General features: G+C 38.8%; 1 protein-coding gene across 1 annotated transcript in view; it reads right to left on the bottom strand.

Annotated features, from left to right (window-relative positions):
- Positions 1-21,771, bottom strand: part of HHAT (hedgehog acyltransferase) — a 162,159-nt gene that overhangs the window by 62,665 nt on the left and 77,723 nt on the right. Inside the window, exons 10-11 of the mRNA XM_064446166.1 lie at positions 20,864-21,065; positions 5,279-5,423 (exon numbers count right to left, since the gene is read on the bottom strand). Of these exons, the coding sequence (XP_064302236.1) occupies positions 5,279-5,423; positions 20,864-21,065 (347 nt within the window). The remainder of the gene's footprint in view (positions 1-5,278; positions 5,424-20,863; positions 21,066-21,771) is intronic.

Below are 21,771 nucleotides of genomic sequence, written 5' to 3'. Positions count from 1 at the left end.
CCTCACTGGTGATACAGAATAGCTCGTTAACATTTTTTTTTTCCCCAGTAACTTCTATGTACCTATTTCTCCCCTCAATACTTTCCTCTCAAAGCAAAACAATGCCATTCATTTCAGGGTCATGGCTCCTAGACTTCCAGTCATGTTGCTGTATTTCTCTCTCCCTAATTTTCAAAATTTTTTTTTTTCAAACTGCAGTAACCAAAACTGGACATATTTTAACCTTCAGAACATCATGTAGGAGAAGAGGTTATTTTATGCATTTTACACTGCTGTCAATGCATCTCAGCGTAAGGTCTATTTTTGTTTGAAGTGGTGTGACACTGTTGATGCACAAAGTTTGCAATCTGGTAGAACAGTCAAATACCCTTCATTGCAGGACTTCTGCCCAGCCACCCGTTCTGTATTCCTGCAGTAAATCAGTTCTAACCAAGGGTGAAATTTGCTCTTAGCTGGATGTCTACTAAAGGACACCTCCACAAAGGTTGGACATCCAATCTAATCTAAACTAGCCTGTACAAAATGCCTCTGAATTCAGTGAAGAGTGACAATGCATCTCATCCTGTGCTAAGACAGATGTATGTGGGATAAACTGCCCTCAAGAGGGGCACTCCTCACAGTTTAGCAAGGTAAATTGGGTAGTTAAAGTACTGGTTTATAGTTAAGTTAAATGATGGCGGTCCAGTTTTCAGGCAGCTATTCAAAGTATAGCTGGTATGCACTGTGTGCTTTCCGCATTGATCCAGGCTCTGTTCCTCACAAATCACAGAATCATTAAGGTTGGAAAAGACTTCTAAGATCATCAAGTCCAACCGTAAACCCAACACCACAAGGCCTCCTAAACCATGTCCTGAAGTGCCATGTCTACATGTTTTTTGAACGCCTCCAAATGGTGACCCCACCACCTCTCTGGGCAGCCTGTTCCAGTGCCTGACCACTCTTTCAGAAAACCAGAGAGAGAGCAGGAAGCATGCTATAGTTTTATCACCCAATATACTTGTGTTCCCTCCCAGCTTAATGCCTTGGCCATGCTTGCTAAGATAATTCAGCATCTTAACCAAAAGCACTGCACAGTGTCAGTCCCAGGAGACAGCCCTTCCAAAGAGAACCCCCCTCATTGGAGCCTCTCATTTTAAAGTTAAATATTAGCTAATTATTCTGAAAACAGGATTAAAACCAGTTTGTTATGCAGAAGACATTTTTCCTGCTTTCATATTAGAATGACACTATCTCATATGAGAAAAGCCTTACTAAAAAAAGCCAAAGCAAATGCTTGCCGTAGGAACTTTTTTCTTTGTAAATTACTTATGGGGCCAAGTTAAGTTTTAGAAACAAGCACTAAAGCTGGTCTGAACAGTTTGATAACAAAATTAAGAACAAATACAAATACATGTAAGACATGCACGCCCCTGCTCTTGTAATTTTGACAATAGTGATTTTAATGATGCACAGAAATTAATTTTAAAGCCAGATAAATTTCATTTGTTTTTCACAATATGAAATCAAATGCTAAAAAATACTGCTACCTGGCATGCTCAAATATAAACTTTTCTTGTCAGTGGTGTGGGAGCTGTGAAAAATACTGCCAAGGCACTGCAAAAGAGTTCAAATACCAGCCAAGCAAGATTTCCAGGAAAAGAGAAGGGATAACTATGGCATGGCAAGGGCACTGCAGCATCCAATGCTTAACACATGTGAGAAACAACCTCATCTAAATCCTGTTCCTAGAAAGCAATCCACAAAGATTTGATAACAGAAGTAGCTCACGCGCATGGTCCTCCTTGCTCTGACTATGCTGTCTGGGGGTTTAACTGCTTTCATACTCATGTCCTCTCCTTCCCTCTCTCAGACAACTGCACAGATTTTTGATAATACTCAGTCTTTGCAAAAGAACACAGTAGATCCTCTTCAGTAACCAAAACAGCAAAACTAGGAGTGCATTTTGTACATCTTCAGCTTCAGTAAAACTTTTAAGAGTTGGCCATTTCAAATTTGCATCGCTGTCACACACATGCTAATGGGAAGCTGCTCTCCAATTACTGTTTTTAGATATACAATAGAATTCGTAATTTCTGACTACAAAATACTATATGCTGGGCATCTAGGGTTTTAAAATACTGATATTCTGAGGTTCGTTTACTTGCCAGACCTGAAAATGCTATGCACAATACATAAAGCTGCACCTAAACCTAGAGATCTGATTTCTGCTCTGAGATGCTTTTTATTGCTTGAGTTTAGCATATATGTTCTTGACTAATTTTGTTAGATATCTACAAACACCAATTATATTTACAAACTGTGAAATGCACATCTATTTTCCTATTTTCTTCCTACCTTTATATGGACAAATCTTTGTAGACATAATTCTGTGGGATTTTAACAAAGGAAAGGGACTGATTATTCTTTGCAGCTGATGTGCAGCTGGACAGCTTTGTTTCCACTGCTCTCAATTCCTTCCCTGATCTCTTTTCCTTACTTCTGAGGGATTTTATGTCACACTATTGCTGCAGAGCCCTCTGTCACCTCAGTCAACCTATTGCAAGCCCTGCTGCCCAGGTTGCTGAGAACGTAGAAGTGTCCTCCAAATGCAAATGTCTACTCTCTAGATTTGGTTTTAGAGTGGTGCAAAGCCCTGCTTAGGTTTCCTAAACTAAGATTAATTTCAAACAGATCAAAAAAGGTTTTAAATAAAGCAAGAATATTATTTTTAATACTTTAACCTGAAATTCACCAGTTTTCTGGTTGTGAAGAAAGACACCAAGTATCTTCTCTCTTCTCCACCCAAAGCTAACAATTATTGACTCAAAGTAACTAAGTATCTAGCAGACCTTAGTAATGTACTGGACATTATAACATTGCTTTGTCTGCCAAGTGCAAGAACACGTATTTTGATATCATATAGAGAAGAGGCTTGGGGATCCCTTGCCAAATTTCTTGACTGCTCTTGACAAGACACCGATGGGAGGTCGATAACTGCTCTTCAACATCATAGAGCACAAGAGAAAATCTTCATGCATGGGAAATTTATATTACTTGCATCACACCAGAAAGAAAGTGTAAAAATAAATACTCCAAAAAACCCACCCTCCTGCCCCACAGAACACTCACCCACTACCACCACACTTACTTCTTCAAACAAGTCAAGCACAACCCCATTTAATTTTTTGTGAAGGTAATGACAAAAATTTTAGTTGAAGACAAGCAGCTAGATCATCTCATCTGTCCTTGGGCTGACAAAGGAATGACTAAAGAGTATACATTGCAGGATTTAGTTTGGTCTGAATATATTGATGAATAGGATTCACCAGAACAGTGCAGGCTATATATGAGTTTATTTACCTTTTAGCATTGCACTCTCCAAATATATGTGAGATTTTTGTTACATCTCCTACAGACCAGCACTTAAATTTACTTTAAGACCATAATTCTGAATAGTCCTGCTGGATTTGACTGGCCTTCATTGCCCTACATTTGTTCCATAGTAGGAAAACCACAATGGAGCAGGAATGTTGATGCAATAAAATCTTAGCAGATGTTTCAGTTTGTACACGTGAGCTGTCAAAGCCATAATGCAATAATAGTATATGCTCACAGTCATCTGTGTGATCTAAGGATACAGGCATATAAAACTTAACACTGAGATTTCTCCTAGTAGAGTATAAGCGGCACTAAGCAAAAGCTTTTATGTTCTAAAAATAAAGTCAATTTGATTAACACATCATGGAAACAAAGTTGCAAATGACTAAACAAGTTTGCTATTCCTGTCTTAGGCACCTGGTACTTAATACTGAAGTAACTATATGCACTCCAGTTACATGCAGAGCAATAGACCAAAGAACTATTAAAAAAAAACCCACAAAACCAAACCTAGAAAAACAATCAATAATTGATCTCGTTTAATTAAATACTGTTCTACTTGCTAATACATTGTCCTTCATCAGATGCAAACCCCAGCATTCTGCCAACTACTAACTCTTCTGAAGTGGAAGGCATACTTTCTCCATTTATAATATACAATTTGCATTAAGAAAATAATTTGCATGAACCTGAAATGGACAATTTCACTAGTCCTTTTTTTTAAAAAAAAAAAAAGGAAAAGTGATCTCTAACTTTACTTCCAGACTTACCCTCTCAGCTATTTTTTTCCACTGAAACTATCAGCCAACTAACTGGGAGGAAACAGTTGAAGAGAACATGAAGCCTTTTCAAAGAAACAGAAGAAAAACCTTTTATCTTTTAAGAGCAAAACCCAAACGTGAGCAAGTATTTTACTCCATCTTCCCTGCCCAGTATTAACAAAAAGCTTCACTATATTTTATGCTAAAAATGTACCTTTCTTAGGGCTGTTTGAATATTTTTTTGCTTAAGCTCAGAAGATAAATCACTCCGTTTATGTACATAACTTGCTCTTTAATAATTTCATTATTTTGTGATGCTTAAATAGGACCTTGGAACTCCAGAGCTGACCTTTAAACCACTGCAAGGAACAAGGGGAGAAAACACTGCACGAAGGAGCAACAGACAGTGGTCGTCTTTGTAGGAGAGCACTTCTTGGCACAGAAGCCTATTAGTACTTCCCTCATGAGGAAGAAAAATTCTTCTACAAGACCTTTATTTGACAACACAGGGCTCTGGCAGCAATAAGACCTAACAAGAAAACTGGTCCTGCTTATGTTGAGCTCTGGCAAAAAAATTAAAGCTGGATTTGTCTCCTGAGTCAGCTCACAGCACAATGTTGCATACTACTTATTCAGCAACACCACAGGCTTATACTGTTACCCAAGTTCCCCTGTCCTCAAACCTTGTCCTCAATAGTCAGATGGTCTGTACCCTGACAAATCCACTACAAAAAAAACCTTAGTTGCTCAGTTATGTTGTATTTTGCAGATCTCATTCACTAACATTCCACAGAATCTACGAAGTTGGCTTTAGTACACCTATCCTTACTAATGTACATGAAATGCAGAGCAGGAAAAAAGAATCTAACCTGGCTAACTTGTCACACATTTATTATTCAATTTTCAGTGATTCGATTTTCAGTGATTTCACTGACAGAGAAGCCTCTTTCTAGAACTGATGGGCTAAAGTAAATTTTCTTTGTAGTTACACAGCCTGCAGAGTTATTTAGATTTTGTCAGATAGATTTTTGATGGTTTCAAACAGGAACAGGAAAAAAGTTACTCCCAGCTAGTGCACTGAGAAAAGAACCTGGCTCAGCCCACCCAAGGTAATATTTGGAAACTTCTGTTATCTAGAAAGCACATAAAAATAAACTTGCCTTCCATAAAGATCCTATTCCAGTAGATCTTTCCAACATGATTTCCTCCAAGAAATATTAGATTTGATAAAATCAACATTGAAGTGCAAACAGATGCTAGGACAGCATGAAGTCGACGACGAATTCTTGGTGAGAAGAAGCGCTCCTGAGGGGCAAAAGAAAAGGTGCAGATGAAGTTAACAACCCCTACAATTTTACAAGCAACATCAGAAGACAACATTTTAGTTACAACAAACAACTTTTATACAGAAGTTCAAATCCTTATGGAACAGATCCCAAAGTTTTAAAAATATCTACCACAACTCCCACCAATGCCATTTAAGTTTGGGTAAGACTTCATGATAAAAAGCGGTGTTGAATCATAACTGAGGTTGGAAGGGACCTCTGGAGGTTACCTAGAAAGGTCATCAAAGCAGGGTCAGCTAGAGCAGGCTGCTCAGGACTGCCCGCTCAGGTTTTTAATATCTCCACGACGGAGACTGCACAACCTCACTGGGAACCTGTGCTGATGTTTGAGTACCCTCACAATAAAAAGGATTTTCTTATGTTTAAATGGAGTTTCTTGCATTTCAGATTGTGCCTCTTGCTTTTTGTATTGTCACTAAATACCACTTAGAAGAGTCTGGCTTTTACTTCTTCCCCCCTACAATTAGGTATTTATACACGTGGCTAAGATCCCCCCTGAGCCCTCTCTTCTCCAGGTTGAACAGTCCCAGCTCTCTCAGGCTCTCCTCCTATGCATCAGTCCCTTCACCATCTTTGTGGCCCTTTGCTGGACTCACTCCAGCATGTCCATGGTCTGTCTTGTAGTGGGGAGCCCAGAACTGGACACAGGTCTACACATTCTATGTCTTAATTATTTTCTTATTAAATGTACTCCATGATGAATTTTTGCTGATGGACATAACAACATGCTTCTGGGGTGGGTAATACTATCCAAAAGGTTCCAACATGGAGCAAAGCACTTCAGTGCAAAACAACAGCATCCAACAACTTTGTAAGTTAGTAATGCTTTGATTAATAAGACTTCACTGAAAGATTCTAGAGTCAGATCAGAACTGGTTATTGCAATGAGTCTTAACAAACAGATACTTTCGTATATAAAAAAAAAGATTTAAATATGCATGCAATTCCAAAATATTTTTCAGTGTTCAAGAAGTGTAAATATCTGTTGTAAAGTTTTTGGTACTGTTGTTTTAATGACACAAATAAAGTAGGTCTCTCTCCACCATACACTACTTCACATTTTTGTGAACCTATATTTTGCATTATCAACTGAGGTGTGAGTGCACCACAGAGACTGCAAGAAGATGGTGAAAGAAGGATGAGAAAGTTTAACTTCCTCCAATATTCAGTTGTTAGAACAAATTTTAAAGAGCATTATAGCACATCACAAGGAAATACTGTCTCGTTACTGCATACAGAAAAATATCTTGCTCATCATGACCCCAGGCTGAAAGCGCCTTAGCATAGCGCCTGAATCTGCAAAAGACTGAATATTTCATGCGAAGAGATGAGCATCCACCAGGCCATGGGAGCTAAGGAAAGTATCAGAAGCTGCTCAGCCTTCACATCATAAACATTGATGTTGCAGAAAACAAAGTCTTGTGACTGCAACATCAAAAAAAAAAAAAGAGAGCAGTAATTAATCTTTAATAGCTGAAGCTAGACCAAAATTCATGCTCAGATACCTGAAACAACATAAACATATGCTCAAAACAGACCTAAAAATACATTCCTAGACAATTAAATTGCTAGTTTTGTAAGCATCAAAACAAATGTTTCAACTGCTAGATTATAAAGGGACAAATCTTCAAATAAATGACAGTTACAAGCGTAAAAATACAATTTTAACATATTACTGCAAAGCAGATCTCCGGTAAATTGAATGTTAGCCCCAGTCAGAACTATATCTAGTGTATGAGTCAGTCTGAGTCAGCGCAGAAATGGGGATAGATAAGCTTCAAGGAAAAGTACTCTGTATCAGGCTGTATGCACAGTACAGCAATAGTCAATCTTCCATACAATGCTATGAAAAATGTTCATATATGAAAAGAGATAGATTTTTCTCTGAAAATTCTCGATGAAAACTAGGGTATCAAAGGAGAAGGGTAGAGAATATAAGATAATTATATAAATATTCACAGACACCAATGGTTACTTAGTGAAATAACTTTCTCCCTTTCTAGTACTTGGACTTCCAAAACATTCTTCTTCAGTTCACACACAGCTAGAGGATACCTAAAGTTTGTCTCCTCCTGAAATGCACAGTATGAATGCACGGTCCCATACATGAAAAACATATGCCTTTTCAGAATGCATAAATGTATGCACACAGAGAAAATGTTAGAAATCTTACTGTTAAATCCATGTTAACAACCAAGTTTACATAAGGAGCAGTTATGATCATGCTGGCTTGACCTTTTGTGTTAAGAGTCACCAAACTTACTCTCTTCTTACACCCTGCTAATTAATTCTGATTGAGCTGTAGCTTATCTATAGAGCACAGCATATCACCAGATCTACCTTTCACTCTCCCTTTTTCTATCAAACTTATCTGTCAACTCTATAGAGGAATAGTTTTAATTAGGAAAGGGAAAACAATCTTCCGGTAAATCTGTAGAAAGAGTTAGATGGACAACCCATCAGACAGCTGGTGTTCAACTGCATTTTCCACCAAAGCACTGTTTTGCAACCCAGAGCAGTACAACTAAGACAAACAACATGAACAGCTAAAAAAGCTCTGCCACTTTTAAAAAAAAAATTAATACAGTTACTAAAAAATAAAACTGCACATATAATACATCACTCTCTACAAAAGTGATCTATGTTAAACAATACAAGTTAACTTTAGTACTGACCATAAAAGCCATTGGTCACTTATAAGGTATGAGGTAGCAATTTAAGACAGAAACCATTTAGACAAACACTGAATCCTTTCTGGCTTTTGCTGTAGCTAATTTCCATTAACTTTGCTAGGCATTGATCCAAAAAGCAGTATACGTTTTTCTGAGAGTCTTTGATGTCAATGCAGCTTTTACCCAGCTGCAACGAAGGTAAAAAAAGAACCTGTTCTTTAAACATCTCATGTCATCTAGAAAAAGCTAACTATGAATGTACCTGAGGAGCAATTGTGCCCAAATTAATACACTGGAAGCATTAATTTACCCATGAAAAAGGCAGGAGGCTGGTCTAGATAATCCATAACATTTGTGATCTAAATATCTATCAGCATATAGATTTTTCCAAATATACAGCAAGTTGCTTTCACCAAAGCAGACAAAATTAAAAAACCCTCCACACCTACAATTCTTCATTATGCTGTTTAATGCTTTTAACAGTGTGTTCCATTGCAACAACACAAGCAGCTGGTATGGATTTGTGGTGTTTCTCTGGATTTTACTGCCATCTCTTTCTCTCTCCTCTTTTCCTGTTGGAAGTACAGTCAGAAGATAGAGTGGTGAAAGAGCACCTAGTGTTACAATGACAGTGAAGCTGTGGCTGCCTGACTGAAACCCTTGTATTTGCTTCCTTCCATAGTGCGCCATCTTTCTAATCTTGCATCAATACTTCATCATACTTTACTTTTAGTAATCACCCCCACCCCCACCTCCCCACACACTGTGAAATAAACGGACATTTAAACCACACAAAAAAGTAGATGTATTGTCAAGTTCAGTCCAAAGGCATGTGGCATGACATAGGAGGCGACTTACAAAGGTTGCCTCAGGCCAACTTTCCTGGAACTGAATGGAGTTTGGGTTATTATTCCAATCCAATTCCTGCTGTAAATGACATTTTTGCCAGATGTTGGGAAAAACCTCTCTGCACCTTGTTGGATCTAACAAAATTGGCTACCATCAGATGTCTCTCAACTAGGCCTTCTCAGTCATCTTACAAAAATATCATGTAGTGGGGTACCTTGAAAAGTAAATCTGTGTATGTGTTTGAGAGGGGTGGAAGAAGACAGGTGTGAGAAGGCTTTGCCCAGTCCAAACATTCCTATTGCTATTCCTAACTCCACTTCCAGCTCTGCATGCATGTCACATTTAGCCTGAAAGTGAAAACCAGGCTAGCAATAGGAAGCTTGTACAATGGTTGTTTCTTGAAAAAGATAGCTTATGAAGGATAACACACATCAGAATAGATCATTTAGGTTAGAATTGAGTCAAGTTAAAGAACATGGTGGAATTTTGAAGAACATGAGAGAAAATACTAATCTCATTTGCTTTACAAGGTAATTACACCACTATGAGTGCGAAACAAACTAGCACGGCAGGGGAAGTGGCTTCAGACAGCAGAGCATCACGTAAAAGAACTTCTCTCTAAGGTGAGTTAATGCTAATCATCAATAAATTTGCACTTCTATTGATTTTCAGGACTGTGTATAATGATATTACTGAATGGCATAGTGACATTAAATTGAGGGTTCAGAAGTGTTTTTCTAAATGTATTTATACTTCCTAGCTAGCCAACAACAGAGAAAATACTTTGGGGAACACTGATCAGAATAAGTCATCCACCCTTCCATGTGGAAATTGAGGAGACACCCAAGACCAAATTCTGTAGAGCAGTCAAAACTATGCAGGTCTATACAAAATGTCATGCTGAAGTCGTCTTTTACATAAATATATTCCCCAGTATTTTATCAGGGACCCAATCCTACCTCTTCCTACAGCAACCATTCTTCAACTTTTTCTAGCAACAGTGGTGGCACCATGGTGATTTGGCATGTCCCAAATGCTCATTATTCAGAGGGCTGCTGAATCCATTTGCAGTAGCTTGTTCTGGGAGCAGGTCACATACATCATGCTGTTTCAGAGAGGGCTTGGGAACTAGGGTGCATGTTTTCCACCAAACTGCAAACCCAGCCTGATGGCAGGGTCACATGTGGCAAGAAGCTTCCCCTGACAGACATTATCTGGTAACTCCTTGGCAAGTGCTCTGAAGATGGAAAATATCTATGTGTGCTGCATTCACAACACATTTATATAGCTGCTCTGGGACAGATTAAAAAAACCTTCTACATAAAGTCAGCAACATTATCAAGCTTGCTCATACTAAAAATACTTTAACAAGTCCCACATAAAGGAATTAAATTTGCTGCAAACAAGCGTCCATCTTCATGGACTAAAACAGAGATTCACAACATTTGTTTCTTTTTGAACTACCCTTTCAGAGACTTGATAATCCAAGCACATGGCAAAATAAGAGCGTATGGTAAAACTGGAGAAGCAGTTGAATATTTCTCATGGGAACATATGCATTGTGGCGTAAGACTGTCAGATACTATGGCCAGAGTGACATGAAACATGTGCTTGATACTACAAACTGCAACACTACAGATTACATTATTCTATTTTCATCTGCCTTTGATTTTTCAAAGGGTCAAAATAATCTACTACAATTTTTAGAAGAGTTGTCTAAACGTGTAATATGTAATTACTACCTGTTCCACAGATTTCATCCTCTCCCACTTAAACCTATCAGCCAACTTATCCATAATAATTTTAAAATAAGATACATAAACTGCACTATTTGTTGTGTTGAAGAAATCAGGCAAATTAACTACCATGAATATAATACCTAGTCCTGCATTATCTTTCGCTGCCTCTACTAGTGTATGAGAGGGAATAAGTATGCTTTCTACAGTTATTAAAGCTCCATCCTTTCAATTTCCTGAAGGTTTTTACTATAGAAGCAACGCTTAAAAGCTAATGTAATGTTGACTTATCTTTACATCACAAAAACTAAATAAAACATTCTTCGCAATGGTCTGTTACATAGGGTTTGCAAGGAGTTTTGAGGGGAGAGGATGGATGGGTAAAAAGTTTGTGGGTAAAGTTGCTGCAGTACAGGAGGGGCACAGGTGGTACCATTATGTGTATCAGGAAAATGTTTGGAAAAAACCTCAAATTGCTTACTGGAATTCCTTTTACCGGTCCAATTTAAGGATCTGAACTTTGGGTTTCATCCCCCATTGCATGACAGCTGAAGAGTAAGGCCAAATTTATTTACTTCTCTACAGAAACAACAGAGACCACCCAATTAATCTTACAAGCACTCCTAAGCACTTTCTTTTAGAAAATGTTCTTAGATAAATGACAGGCCAACTCGTCAATGTCTATCCCTGAACCCCGGTAATCACCCCATTACCACAAAAGCAAACACCTCAATGCATCTCCTGGATCTGGGTCATCTGCAATGCAGCCTTTTGCCAAAAATAATGGGACAGCAAAAAAACAAGAGCATGGGTGAAAAGCTAAAAGAGAGCGAGGAGCATATGGGATGGTGGGAAGGGAAGCAACACATCCTGACTAACAGTTACCAGCTATTTTATCTATCTGCAGTTAGGTGCACTGAAAATGGAGGGCAGGGTGTGACTGAGCAGCTGGGGGAGCAGATGGGACGGAGGAAAGGCAGAAAATTGTGACAAAGCTCTGCCAAACAGCATGTCAACTTATTCAATTTTTAAAGTGAGCAGTAGAAATGAAGACGGGTTGGGTCCAAGCAGTGAGGCAACTTCTAAAATGTTTGTTAATACACATTGTTAATGGGTAATACTGACAAAAGTGTGTTTGGGAGACTGCAGAAACAAAGGGAGAGACTACAGGTGCTCATTAGGGATGGTAGAAGTTAGGCTCGAAGAGCAGCAGGAGCAAGGGAAAGGCAGCTGATGAGAGGCTGACGTTGTATTTGGTTTGCCTGGCAAGGTTTTGGTACTAAGGGGGCTACAAGGGTGGCTTCTGTGAGAAGCTCCTAGAAGCTTCCCCCATGTCCAACAGAGCCAATGCCAGCCAGCTCCAAAATGGGCCCACTGGTCATGGCCAAGGCCAAGCCCATCAGAGAGAGTGGCAGCACCTCTGGGGTAACATTTATCCTGGAGGTGGGGGTGAGGTGGCTGGGAAAAAAAGAAACAACCCTGTGCAACTGCAGCCAGAGAGAGGAGTGAGAATACGTGAGAGAAGCACCTCTGCAGACACCAAAGGCAGTGGAGAAGGAGGGGGAGGAAGTTTTCCAGGTGCTGGAGCAGAGATTGCCCTGCAGCCCGTGGTGAAGACCATGGTGAGGCAGGCTGTCCCCGGGCAGGCCATGGAGGTCCATGGTAGAGCAGATATCCACCTGCAGCCCATGGAGGACCCCATGCCAGGGCAGGTGGATGTGCCAGAAAGAGGCTGTGACCCTGTGGGAAGCCTGTGCTGGAGCAGGCTGCTGGCAGGACCCGTGGAGAGAGGAGCCCACGCTGGAGCATGTTTGCTGGCAGGACTTGTGACCCCATGGAAGGGAGCCACACCAGAGAAGCCTGTTCCTGAAGGACTGCATCCCACAGAACGCACCCTCACTAGAGCAGTTCATGAAGAACTGCAGCCTGTGGGAAGGACTCACATTGGAGCAGGGGAAGAGTGTGAAGAGTCTTCCCCATGAGGAAGAAGGAGCAGCAGAGACAACATGTGATGAACTGACTGCAACCCCCATTTCCCCATCTCCCTGTGCTGCTGTGGGGGAGGAAGGAGAGAAATTGGGAGTGAAGATGAGCCCAGGAAGTAGGGAGTGGTGGGGGGAAGGTGTTTTTAGGATTTGGTTTTATTTCTCATTACCCTACTCTGATTTGACTGGTAATTAATTAAGCTAATTTCCCCAAATTGAGTCTGTTATGCCCACAATGGTAATTGGTGAATGACCTCTCCTTCTCCTTATCTCAACCCACAAGCTTTTTGTTATATTTTCTCTCCCCTGTCCAGCTGAGGAGGGGGAGTGACAGAATGGCTTTGGTGGGCACCTGGTATCCAGCCAGGGTCAATCCACCACACGTCAATATAACACCTACTCCTGCATTCTGAAGCTGAGGCAGATATTGGATAGCATAAGAGTAGAGAATGTACCAGAGAACAGAAAAGCAACAAAAATAAAGAATTCCGTTTGAATACACATGCAAAATATCTATTTATTAAATAATCCCAAAGAAACTGCGGAATCCCCAGAGCTATAACAGTAACTAGATAAGGAACAATCCTGCAAGTGGAAAGTGAACAAGTTGTGCTACCAAATCTTATCCTTCAACAACTGCCATACCAAATGGAAGAATAAATTTCATTTGCTGTCAACATATACTGTACCCTTCAGTAATCATAGCAATCATTGCTGTTTGCTCTGTTCTTCCTCTAGCTCTAACCCAGAACCAGTCCCCTTTACCTTATTTTGCTTTATTTTCTGTCATTTTATTTCGCTTGCAGTTGTTCCCTCCCTTGGCCTCAAGCTGAACTCTGGCCTGAGGTCATCTCCTGTTTCTTTTCAAGGTATATATTTTCCTTCCAAAGCAAAGGTAAAAATTAGCTCCTGGAAGGTTCACACATGAAGGCGGGAACTGACAATATTGTTCCAAGGGACAGGATGATGCAAATGACCAGTAATTCCCTACATCACTCCTATAAAAAGAGACCGCACAATTAAAATCAAGCAGCTGTCAGTTAAGATCTATTTTCACAAATAGGACTTGCTTCTGAATTTAGGAATAAATGCTATATACAGTATTTGAGAAGATACTCATCTTCTCTATTGATGCCTTACTAAACATACACCCAACAAAACGCTGTCTTGCACCAGCACCAGTTCATTTTTAGATTTTCCAAAAGATCTACATTTAAAGCATCTCTCAGCAAAGAGCCGACCCCCCCCTTCTGTTTGAAGAAAGCCTCCTACCAGCTCATATGTATGCACTACACTTACAGATGCACGTGTGAAAGTTTGACATACACAGAAGTAAATTTCTGTACTTGCTCCTACACTTACTCTTCACCCTCAAAGAACCTGCCCAAACATTTTTAAAAGTAGCAGCTTGTGAAAAGTGCAAAATGAACAGCATTGAAATGCACCATCCCCTTTTCCATTTTATGTTTAAAGCACGGTATTTAACCAAGTAATGGCAGCGTACACACTCCTATAAACATGTCTCAGCTCTCACCAAGGAGGACAGGTTGAGAAAGCCATGCACTCTTCTCTATCTCTGGGTCCCTGGCATTCTTATTTTTGTTCTTCTGGTTCCCATTCTGCCCATTCTGGTTCTCCCAGTTGCCTCATTCACATTTTAAAGTTTTTACCTTATAAATGTAATCAAATTGGGAAAGGATCTGACTTCACCCACCATTAGTGCTGCAATTTGGTCCTGCCCTTAGGGCCCTCCCACACTGCCACTGTGAAACTGTTAACAAATAAATAATACACAGTAATAAACCCCACGGAGACATCTGATAAACACTCTCAGCAAATATAGACCTCACTTTCCCTGTGGCAAGTTTCTGTAGCTCAAGGCACAGCAGAAAGACAAGAGTGTGACCGCTCCTCAGTACTTTAATTTGTATTTCTGTAACTGCTGACATCTACTGTCTAGACTAATTTTTGAGGTGAACAACAGAGGGATGCTGTATCCGTGTAACAATAACAAAGAAGTGCATAACCAGCATCACTCTGCCTTGTTTTCACCCTGTAGCATGACTTACTTCCTTTTCAAACTGCATTATGGCCCGAGCACCAGAAAACTGCCTGATGTCTCCAAAACAGAAGAGGAAGTAAATAGTGCTGGTAGGTGGGAGAAACAACTTTTTGTTATGACAACTGCACAGCTATGCAAGGGGCTTCCCAGCTGACACTGTGGTCTGAAGCAGAGCAGCACTTATCTGGATAAAGACAGATGGAAAATCACAACAGTTTCTCCACTGCTGACATAAAAAATAATATTTCTTGCACAGATTTGAAAAAAAAATATTAAAAAACACGGTTGCTTGTACTCAAAAGGTAGGAAATTATTGAATGTTGTCTCTGAAATCTTACTGCATCCACTTTTGTCATTCACCATATAAAAGCCTGTATCATATCGCATATGCTTGTCCCTCACAGAAAACAACACTTGCTAGATTTTCAGTCTTTGTTACTGAGTCTGAGACAAGAAGTTCCCTCAGTAAAGAAAACCAGAGTCAGAGTGCAAGTGTGTATCTGTGTGTGTGCATTTTTAGCAGGGCTCTCAAAATGTTTTGGGATCCACTTCTGTAAAGAGAAATGAACCCTTACAACAAGATGGTGGAGAAGAGAGAAAAAAGTAAAATCAAGCAAAAGCAGAAGTGTGGCAAGAATTACTCAACTCAGAATTATTGTTGGCAAAGCTAAAAGTCAGTGGAAGAAACTTAGGATGCATCAGCCAGTCCATATTCACCTTTGATGCTCATTCATCAGCTCAGTACAAAACTGCACCTTGATAACTCAGCTTGCTGCTTCTAGGTACCATACACAAAGACTAGCCAGGGCAGACTTGTGATAACTAATGTTCACACCTAGGGAAAGGAGTTTCCATTGATTTCGAGTCAGAGTACATCTACTTGATAGTAGAGATTGGTTGGAGCAATGATAAGGCTGAACTCAAGGTTGAGGTGGGGGTGGGGCAAGCCTGATCCACTGGTCTGGGTTTTTACATTATGGGGATACTTATATCTCAAAAATCAATTCTGCACTAGAGAATAAGAGTCTGATTAAGGGACTTTGTTCAACTACCCCATCTTATATTCTTATAGATTCTCATAAAGTGACAAACCCAACACAAGTCTACAGCAAGCACATAAAAAGGTTATGAGCAAAGTATAATTGGCAATGCTTGCCACTTAATTGAATCACCATGTTGCATCAAAAATACATATGAATTACACAAAACTATTAGCAAAAAAGAAAAGGCCAGACAGGCTTGACATTAGTAAACCAGTGATATAAATACTCTCTCCACCAAATGAAGCAAAATAAAGATCAAAGTGTAGCGTGTGCTGAAGAACAGCTGAGAAGGGTCTTTATTTATTACAGAGATCTTATTAAAGATCTAATCTTGCAAGGTGGTCAACAAACATACTTCCTTTGAATGAGCTCCTAATGTGTTTGGTCAGATCTTGCCTCAGTCAGCTGCAGAAGGAAGCTTTAGAGTTATCTCATGGCAGTTTAAAATGAGTTACACTTGCAGAAAGAAATTCTGTCATTAAAGGAGACATTTGCTCCGTGTACATAGGATATGGCTGTGAAATTCACAAGAATCTTTAGGCTGAATTTGAGCCCTACAACAGGGCTGAGTAATTACTGCAGCAGAATCCAATTGGCTACTTTGTCCCACTGACTTCAAATACAGAGACTCAGCCTACTACCCCGTACTGCTCATGTACGTGTGCAAGGGGGAGGTTCCAAGTAGTCAAGCTCCTCCTCTTTCTTTCCTTGGCTTTTGCCTCTTTACATTGTACTGCTCTGGGTGCTTTTCAGATTCCTCTCAGTGAGACAAATCATCTAGCAATAAAATAACCAGAGGAAGTAAAGCTTTCTGCTGGAGTAAAGAGCTAGGTCAGCTCAGCAAAGATTCCAACAGGAAGGTGTGTGGAGGAAGAAGTGGTAAGACTGCAAGGAAGGGAGGAAAGGGAAATCAAACCTTTCCCCCTTCAATAACAGTGAGCTGTTAGATCAGCTTAATTCCCTGTCGAACCACAGCCCAGAGGTCAGGGTCACCTTTCAGTACCTTTCCATGCTCCATACCAGCAGCCTGCAGGATCACTGCATAGTGCATAACTCATTATGAATAACTAGAAATTTTAATGCACCTGGCAGAAGAAACAGGGCAAACAAAATTAAACAGAGGGGAAAAAACAGGACAAAAGCCCCTCACCACACCCAACTTACTGAAAGATGTCTAAAATTCTCTTCTCTGCAAAGCTGAGGATGCCAGCTGTTATTGAACACATCTCTGGTACCCAAAACAATGGTGTTATTTTAACTATAGAGACAAATGTAGGAGGTTCATTCTTCTGGGGAAAAAAATTTAACACACTAACCAAAAACATGGACGTCATATGAAATATTTCCCCTTTTGCAAAGGGGGGTTGGGAAGGCAGTTACAGTATACTGAAACAGACTTAATCGGAGCACCTTGAACAGCCATAAATTAAAATGTAGAAATCAAAGTATTTATACTTTAAAAAACCAAAACACTTACAAGGATAGTACAAATTACTTTAAAATAAACCATGCTTAAAATTAGTTGGTTTCTCAAATTGAATTGTTTATCATGTATTTAGTTTCTTACTAAATAAAGCTAGACTTAAGGTCTTAAACTAGGAAATCATCATAGCACCGTTCACAGCATGATTTTTAGAAGAGATGTTTATGTCTCAATTTAAGAAATTCTTACTGGACTGAATGACATGTTTTCACTTTACGAAAGAACTAAGATGATAACTGTTGCTGTTTCAATTGAGATTAAAACATTAATTTTAACAATCTGGCAACTTCACCGCCTTTGCTACATCTTTTGGATGATTTCCAAATATTTTTAAAAAAAAAATCCATTGATTTAAAGATGTTGTCAGCTATTCTAAGGTTTAAATCATTCTAGATCTATCTTTATACCAAGATCTAATTTCTTGTATAGATCTGTATCTTGTTTTCCTTAAGGAAAAAGGAGAAGGAAAAAATTTAAATCACTGGAAGAATGATAGCCATTAGCATTTTCTTCCAGAAATCTGACACTGGAGTTACTCCTGGCGTCACTGTTCATCTGTAAGAAATTAATATAGAATCAGTGAAACAAAGCACTACTTTGCTCAGTACAGGTCTAAATATCTCCTGAAAACATAATTAGAAAACAAAAACAAAAAACAACCTGATAAAAACACAATGAAACTTCTCTAGTTTAATATAAAGTTCCTAGATATGCCCTAGTTTATGACGCATAGCATTTATTGTTATTTTACATACAGTGTTTTAATGAAAAGGTAATACTACTTAATTCAGTTCTATTTACTGATATCTAACAAGTAATCTCTAGGGGGAAAAAGGACACAACTTCTTACAACACAATGAAAGTTCAGAGCAGTGTAAGCTGAAAAGTACATGAGAAGGAGCATCAGCTCTTTTAGAGCTGAAATCAGGAAGCCAGGCACTGGTTTGCAATGAGTACAAATGAAAAGTTTCAGATCCAATTTCTTGGGTCAGGAAATTTACCATTTTCAGTAAATATTTGTTTATATGCTGATTTTACTTATCACAAATAATGCCCATGCTTCTCTGTTCATTCTAGTTCAATATGCCTGAAATGACATTTAAAACTTGTCAGACTGCTACAGAAGTGTTATTTACCCATACCACACTAGGTTTCAAGTGCTGAGATTTAAAATACCATAAAATCTGCATAAATATAGGGTCCAATTCTTTTTATATATATTCTTAGTCAGCCCAAGGATTCAGTGAAGGACGAGACTCAACTGTGCTTTATTTAGATTTCTAAATCTTTCTTTTGTAAGAGAATTGAGAAAATAGAGTGAGGAAAAAAAGGGAAGCCGTTTTGATATAATTCTTGTTATTCATTGTGATCAATTCTATTTTAAAACCAGAGCAGAATTAAAATTCAACTTATTCTTCAGAATTTTTTTAATATTTTACTAATTAAACACCTTCTGCTCAACTGAATTATGTAACTCAACTTTAACAATATATGAGGAGGTTTGGTAAATAGAATGGGTTAAAAAAAGCATAAACCTGTGCTTAGTATTTTTTCCAGAAACTCATCTGTTATTCTGAGGACAAAAATAAACTTTCCTTTTCAAAAATAGCCTTCAAGAGCCAACACAGCAAGTGAGTGAAGCACAAGAATGCAAAGGATTCCAGCTTGTCAACAGATTAAATTTAAGTGAAAAACCCATCACCCAGAACAGGGTTCTCAATGCCACAGTGATTAGGCTTACAGTACGCCTCTCGCTGAGACAGGATTATGGGAATTCTTCCAAAAGCCAGATTGCAAGGGGAAAAAAGGAAATTTATACAGGGCATTAAGGAATTTGCAGTTCATTTTAAATGTAAGTGATACTTCTTAGAGAATGACACATCACTCCAACCCTTAATAAGGAAGGGTCAAAGTCCAACTATTCATCTGCTCCCCAGTCTCAGCATTCAAGAAAAAAATGGGAGTTTGTTATGAGACTGAGGGGTAGTTTGCAAAGACTGTAGCTCACGTTGCAGAGAACCCTTCAAGGCACAAGGCAAAGTATGACTCAGCCATAACCAAATGCAGCAAGATCTGCCTAATGCACTAATTCAGATGCCAAAACTATTCCTGTTAAAAATGTTGGCTTCAGAAATGTATCAGGGAAAGATGTGAAATTGTCTTCTAAGGAAGGTTTACAGCCACGTTTCAAAACAGAAATAGAAAACAAGGGAGCTATGAAAGACATTGGATAGGTATTTTAAAACACTGGATGAAAACAAAGACGAGGAAAAAGGTAAAATGCACTTGGTTCGTTGTTAGGGAGAACCCTACCGCCAGCATCAGTTAACTATAATGAGAACTGTGTGGTAGAAATTAATCCAACACATATAACCCCCTTCATAATGCCATGTCCTTATAATTTCTACAGTATTTAAGCACTTAATTCCTAAAAGTTCTTTTAAAAATTTCTAATACAGTGACATAAAGTACAAAAAGCCCCTACATTTATATTTCCTCATCCAGCTGGATGCCTAAAAAACTATGTTGTCTTCCAGTCCAGCGACAAATGTATGCAGCTGGTCAGATGGTGAAGTTCGGTTTTACCCTAGAGGGAGGATTAATGGATCTGATAAATTCATTCTCTAGGATGGAAAAAGGCTGCTTCCAGACTGTCACTGAATCTGCAGTGATGGACACTTGGATGATACAAGGTAACACTGGCTGTTATTGGCTACTAAATTACTTAGCTCTATCAGTTGCCACACATGGGATGCCACAACTGAGATGGGTGGGATGGAGAAAAAGCGTAATTACTTAAGCTTCAGGACTTCATCAGGCTGCAGAGTGAGTCACCACCACCACCACATTATATAGGAGTACAAATCCTGTGTGCTTATCACTACTAAGGAAGCAAGACGTAGGAATTATTTATTCTTACAACCAGTTGTTGGAAGATTTGGGATTTAATAGTGAGCAAACCTGCAGACTAAAACAACCATCAAAATTAAAATAGTGCTTTTTGCATATGATTGCATGTCAAAGAAGTTTTCCTTTGGAAATGACAGCATGAAGGTCAAAAGTATAAGTGAAAATATCAGACATCTTAAAAGCAAAATAGTATTTTCTTTACTTGGCTCTTCAGTGGCATAAGATTTCCCAGTGTAAGCTTGTTCCCAGATGCAAGCAGCTGCTACACACGCATTTGTCCAGGAAACACATGGTTAGAAATAAACACTCCTAATTTTAGTGAAAATGAATATATTAAGGTCATCCTGGGTGAAATCAGAATACAAATATTAAAACTGGCTTCTGTTCAGCCATATACAATTTGACAAGCAGTTGCTTATTCTAGGACTGCAGAGGAAGCTTTTAAGACCATGCATATTTCAGTGTTTGCTTTGCTCATACTTTCACAAATTCCTAGTTATATGGTTTGCCTCGAATACTGGAGGGTGGGTAAGGGAACACTAACTCTTTTATCTGTCAAGCACAACTTTTAAGCTAGATTAAGCCAAACGAGTAACCAAGAACTTCAGATGAGCATGGAGCCAGGAAACAAGAACACGAAACAAAGAGATTCAACTTACAATTAGTTCTTGAATAAGCGAAATAGAAAGTATCCTCTTGACACCATTTTCCACAATTACTCCAAGCCAATTAAGTGCGCCCCAGTACCACAGGTAACTCTGCCCTCCATGCCAGAAGCTTACAAAGGCAAAAGCGAGGGCCGTGGAAAAGAGCGTTCCCAGCAGGCTGGACTGAGATCCTCCCATCGGAACATAAATGTACCTGTAGGTGAAACAACAGATAAGCAACATTATTAGAGATTTCACAGAAATCTCAGAAAAACATCCACTACATAACAAATTTCTTATTTTTGTGGTATAAAAAAGAATTTGAATAATTACCTGACATTCTCTATTTACAGAGCTTGACCTCGTTTCTGGAAAGCTGTAGACCACTTCATGAAATCATGAAGTGATCGTGATCATGAAGTTTCACTTCATGAAATATGTGCAAATACCATTTGGCAAAAAAAATTTTGTGATCACGGAAATTCTGCATTAGGCAAACGTATAGCATAAACTATATTCCTAAAATGGCGAAAGACAAATGCTCAGATTTTCTAAATTGCTGTAGTTGGAAGTCAATTTATATACACAGAAATTACATGTAATCTTCATGTGAATTTAAATTATAAGACTCTTAAAAAAATTAAAATATTATGAAGTCATATATAGTCATAACCCATAGAATATTTTCCATTTGTCTGAAATGTACACACGCAAACATGTATTATTTTTAAAAGCTTGTCATTTTTTTCTTTTTAAATAATTCATTAAAAATTACATGAACTGAAAATATTTCTTATCTGGTTCTCATATTATACTCTCAGGATCATGTCTGCCTAATGACCTTCAGATCACATGTACCAAAAAAAATCCCAAAACCTGTATGAAGCAACCTGTATGCAATTATATTCTGTATTTAAACT

This window comes from Phalacrocorax carbo, chromosome 3, assembly GCF_963921805.1.
Source record: "Phalacrocorax carbo chromosome 3, bPhaCar2.1, whole genome shotgun sequence".
Lineage (NCBI taxonomy): Eukaryota > Metazoa > Chordata > Aves > Suliformes > Phalacrocoracidae > Phalacrocorax > Phalacrocorax carbo.
Note: the sequence above shows the minus strand (reverse complement) of the source record. Positions and strands in the feature narration are given on the sequence as shown.